This window comes from Cibotium barometz, chromosome 16 (genome assembly GCF_041138505.1).
Source record: "Cibotium barometz isolate CiBa-2024 chromosome 16, ASM4113850v1, whole genome shotgun sequence".
Taxonomy (NCBI): domain Eukaryota; kingdom Viridiplantae; phylum Streptophyta; class Polypodiopsida; order Cyatheales; family Cibotiaceae; genus Cibotium; species Cibotium barometz.
Genome location: NC_141061.1, coordinates 36,424,952 through 36,429,139, shown reverse-complemented (window position 1 = coordinate 36,429,139; position 4,188 = coordinate 36,424,952). Strand labels below are relative to the sequence as shown.

Sequence of the window (4,188 nt, the reverse complement as noted above, 5' to 3'; positions counted from 1 at the left end):
ACCATACCTTAACGAGAGAGAGAGAGAGAGAGAGAGAGAATTTTTAAGAAGTCTCCTCTGTGTGTGTGTGTGAGAGAGAGAGAGAGAGAGAGAATTTTTAAAAAGATGAGAGGAAGAGGGCGGTCCGACTAAGGTTGAGAAACCAAGAAATGAGGGGAAGGTACTAGTGAATCTGTTTTAAAAAAAAACCCTCGTAAATTAAACCACCATCAAAGGGTATCCAAAGAGGAAGACTTTGGCCCACAAATTTCAGATAAAATTAACGAAAAATGCTGGAATATTATGTGTGGGGGGGACGGGTGGTACAGTAATGGCCTAGTTTTTGCAGAAGGCATTGGGAGTTTCAGCCAAACGGCGGATATCACCCTTGACCTTTTTTTGTCACCTGCAGGTATAAGGTTCTTTGAAACCCCAACGTTGTGTTTTGTCTTGGGGGGTAAATAATGTTGTCTCGCTGCTCAATATATCATCTGCTGATTTAATGAACCCTAACTACATGCACACCGTTCATCAGCCGGCCTCGCATGGCGCTGCTTCTACTCTGATTATGGCGCAAGATTACAACGCGCAATTAGTTGCTAATCACAGTGATAATTCACATGGGCTGCGTACCCTTGAGACGTTTATCAAGCTCCAAGAGGCTGCAGAAGAGCTCAACTTCCCGGAAAATTACAGTACCACCAACGGAACCCACCCTAGAAGCTTTGATTTTCAGGGGGTATTGGCTGGCGGACTTGAGTTTGAAGAGCTCACGTACGTCGTCACCAAGCGGCTGCGGAAGGACGGAGAGAAAGTGTCGAAGAAGGTCAGCTTGCTAAGTGGAATCTCCGGCCAAGCCATCAAAGGCGAGCTTACGGCTGTTATGGGTCCTAGCGGAGCGGGGAAATCAACTCTGCTTGACGCTCTCGCCGGCCGGATCGCCAAGGGCAACCTCGGTGGTACCGTCAAAGTCGACGGGCGGCAGGTAATTACGTACCGTCTCTCTTGCTGCCCAAAGATTGGCATAAATGCTTGACCTGCCGGACTCGATCTTGATCTGGCAGATAAGTGCAAGCACGATGAAGAAGATATCAGCTTATGTTATGCAAGACGACCAGCTTTTCCCCATGCTGACGGTATACGAGACGTTCTTGTTTGCGGCGGAGGTCCGGCTGCCGTCTACAATGTCCAAGACGGCGAAGAAGAGCCGGGTGAACAATCTGCTCGACCAGCTGGGGCTACAGGTAGACTTCTCCGTCGAAAAACTCGGTTTGATTTCGCGTGATTTGGCTGCTTGAATGAATTTTCCGTTGCTCCGGCAGATGGTGGCGCAAACGTACATCGGTGACCAGAGCACGCGCGGCGTCTCTGGCGGCGAGCGCCGTAGGGTTTCGATAGGCGTGGATATAATCCACGATCCGAAGCTTCTCTTTCTGGACGAGCCGACGTCCGGCCTCGACTCCACCAGTGCGCTGAACGTCGTCGAGAAGCTGGTGGATATTGCGCGCTCCGGCAGCACCGTCATGCTCACCGTTCACCAGCCGAGCTACCGTGTGCAGGCCCTATTAAAGAAAATTCTTGTCTTGGCAAGGTACAGCTGCATTCCCTTCGTCATTGTCTGCCGGAGATTGCTGCCGGACTTTAATCGTTAGATTTGTTGGGTGCCGACAGCGGTATGCTGGTGTATACCGGTCCGGCAGCTGGTCTTCACGATTATTTGGGCGCGTTTGGCCGTGAGATGCCGGACGGGGAAAATCCGTTGGAGTTTTTCTTAGACGTGATCAAGGAGTACGACGAGTCGACAGTCGGACTGGAGCCGCTGGTCCAGTTTCACAGACACGGAATCAAGCCGTCGGAGGCGGCCAAGACGCCGCAGCCCAGGACGGCGGCGTCAGCGAGACGTCAAATGGGCGCAAACCGCTGGGCGGGCCAGCTTGACGAGGAGGAGTTTGACTACTCTCTCGAGCGCACGCCCATGAACAACTTTGGCAATCTGAAACTGGCGTCGCAATTCTACAAGGATTTCCCCGTCTGGATTTACACAGAGGTGGTGAGGGGGACGCCAGTGCGTCCGACATGGCCGGTGACGCCAGGCCGAACACCCGGGATGACACCAGGGCGGACGCCGGGGCTTACGCCAGGTTGGTGTAGTGTGAAATTGTTAGTAGGTTAGTACCTTGGCTATAAAACTGTGCTAAGAGCTCCTTTCTTTGCAGGTAGGACGCCACGCCGAGGGAACCAACGCGGCAGCGTGAATGTGGAGACGATTACAGAGGTGGTGGAGGTGATCGCCGCCGACAAGGAGGCGGGCTCCGCCGACTATCTAAGCACCTCGGCGGAGTCGTCTGAGGTGGAGGAGGAGGAAGTGGGCGCACATTTTGTCAACTCATGGGCGAGGGAGCTCCGTATTCTGATGTGGCGAAACCTTCTGAACGTGATAAGGACGCCGGAGCTCTTCTTGTCGCGGGAGCTCGTGTTCACAGTGATGAGCGGCATGCTGGCGACACTCTACAGAAGACTGGACTCGCCGGACGACATCAAAGTAGCCTACGATCTTCTCAACTTCTTCATCTTCTCATCGTCGCTGCTGTTCTTTTCTTCTAACGACGCCATACCGGCGTTCATCCAGGAGCGCTACATCTTCATTCGCGAAACCTCCCACAACGCCTACAGGGCCTCCTGCTACGTGGTGGCTGGCTTCCTCGTCAACCTCCCCTTCTTTGCCATCCAAGCCTTCACCTTCGCCGTCATCACCTTCTTCACCATGAAGCTCAAAGGCTCCATAGCCACCCTCTGGCTTATCCTCTACGCTTCCCTCATATCATCCAACTCTTTTGTTATCTTTGTGAGCGCAATGGTGCCCAATTTCATAACTGGCTACTCGGTGGTTATAGCCTCCACCTCTCTCTTCTTCCTAACCTGCGGATTCTTCATCAAAAGAACCCAAATCCCCCGCTACTGGCAATGGCTCCATTACATCTCCTCCATCAAGTACCCCTTCGAGGGCCTGCTCATCAACCAGTTCAAATCCGACCCCCACTTCTGCTACAGCTCCAGTAACAATCCCGTTGCCGGACCTGTGGGCGCCGTGAAACAAGACCCTGGCTTCACCGGACGTCCGTCCGGCTGCACGATCGCCGGCCCTGACATTCTCTACAGTCTGGACGTCCACCAGCATAGCATCCTCGTCGATGTCGTCGTTCTTTTGGCATGGGGAGCCTTATACCGACTTATCTTCTATGTCATTCTCAGATTCTACTCAAAAAACCTTCGAAAATGATTCAATTTCATGCAACAAAATGTTCACGTCCAAGAAGATTTTGAATACCTCAATGTTCTTCTCCTACCCTTGAAGAGATGAAATCATTCTCCATTCTGCCAAATAAAATGCATGAAGGTAGAACAGCAATGGGCTTGCACTATCAACCTTAAATCTAGTCTGAACAATCTCTCTAGCTTTGAAGGCTTAAGAGGATAATTTTATAAGCAAGCTTTCAATAATTTTATAAGCAAGCGTTCAATGTTTTTTTTTTAAAAAAAAATCACCCATTCCCACTACAACATGTAACTTGTTCTTGGTTGTACAAACAAAAAGAAATTCACTAAGTGTCGACATGCCAAAGTGTCAATTTACAAACTTGAAGGTTGGCCTATTTGTACTATTTGATGAAGCCATGGAAAAAGTAGTGAAGAAATCATTTGGCCTTTTTTTAATTTCCTAAACTTGCTCATTTTGAGTGAGCTTTAAGGACTCAAGGTTACCAAGGATAACTATATTACATGTCATCCGCATATGGTACAATTTTTGACAAATTCAAACAAGGTTTTTGTCATTTCATGCTTATATAAGAAATGTATTTTCCATCCTAACTATATATAGCATGGTACTCACCTCTTACTTTCATGCTTTTATAAGAGATATGTTTACCTTGGGAAAATTGTATTTTCCCATGTTCATGGTATGCACTCGATGATGCAAAGATGAGAGTTATACAAGCCAAGAGAGCATTAGTGTGCGAGATTTTTGTACATAGGATCTAAAAGAAGAGAAGCTAGGAGACGAGAGCGGAGAGGAATATTAAAATTAAGAAAATGGGAAAAATGTAAGAATCATCAAACATTAATGTGAGAGTCATCTCACTTATAAAAAATGAGTTTGGGCATTGAATGCTTATATAAGTCTCTCTAAAGTAAAATTATGTTTTAAAA

General features: G+C 48.5%; 1 protein-coding gene across 1 annotated transcript; it reads left to right on the top strand.

Moving 5' to 3' along the window:
• Window positions 1–417: 417 nt before the first annotated feature.
• On the top strand, window positions 418–3,812 carry LOC147630599 (ABC transporter G family member STR-like). Its single transcript, XM_086810016.1, has 5 exons — window positions 418–964; window positions 1,044–1,223; window positions 1,302–1,570; window positions 1,651–2,120; window positions 2,196–3,812. Exons 1-5 carry the CDS (start codon window positions 482–484, stop codon window positions 3,257–3,259), a joined length of 2,466 nt encoding a protein of 821 aa, XP_086666142.1. The 5' UTR covers window positions 418–481; the 3' UTR covers window positions 3,260–3,812.
• Window positions 3,813–4,188: the final 376 nt, after the last annotated feature.

Coding starts and splice junctions, on each gene's coding strand:
- LOC147630599 (XM_086810016.1), top strand. CDS start 482: ATGAACCCTAACTACATGCACACCGTTCATCAGCCGGCCTCGCATGGC. Junction 1,224..1,301: donor TCGACCAGCTGGGGCTACAG/GTAGACTTCTCC, acceptor TTGCTCCGGCAG/ATGGTGGCGCAAACGTACAT. Junction 1,571..1,650: donor AAAATTCTTGTCTTGGCAAG/GTACAGCTGCAT, acceptor GGGTGCCGACAG/CGGTATGCTGGTGTATACCG.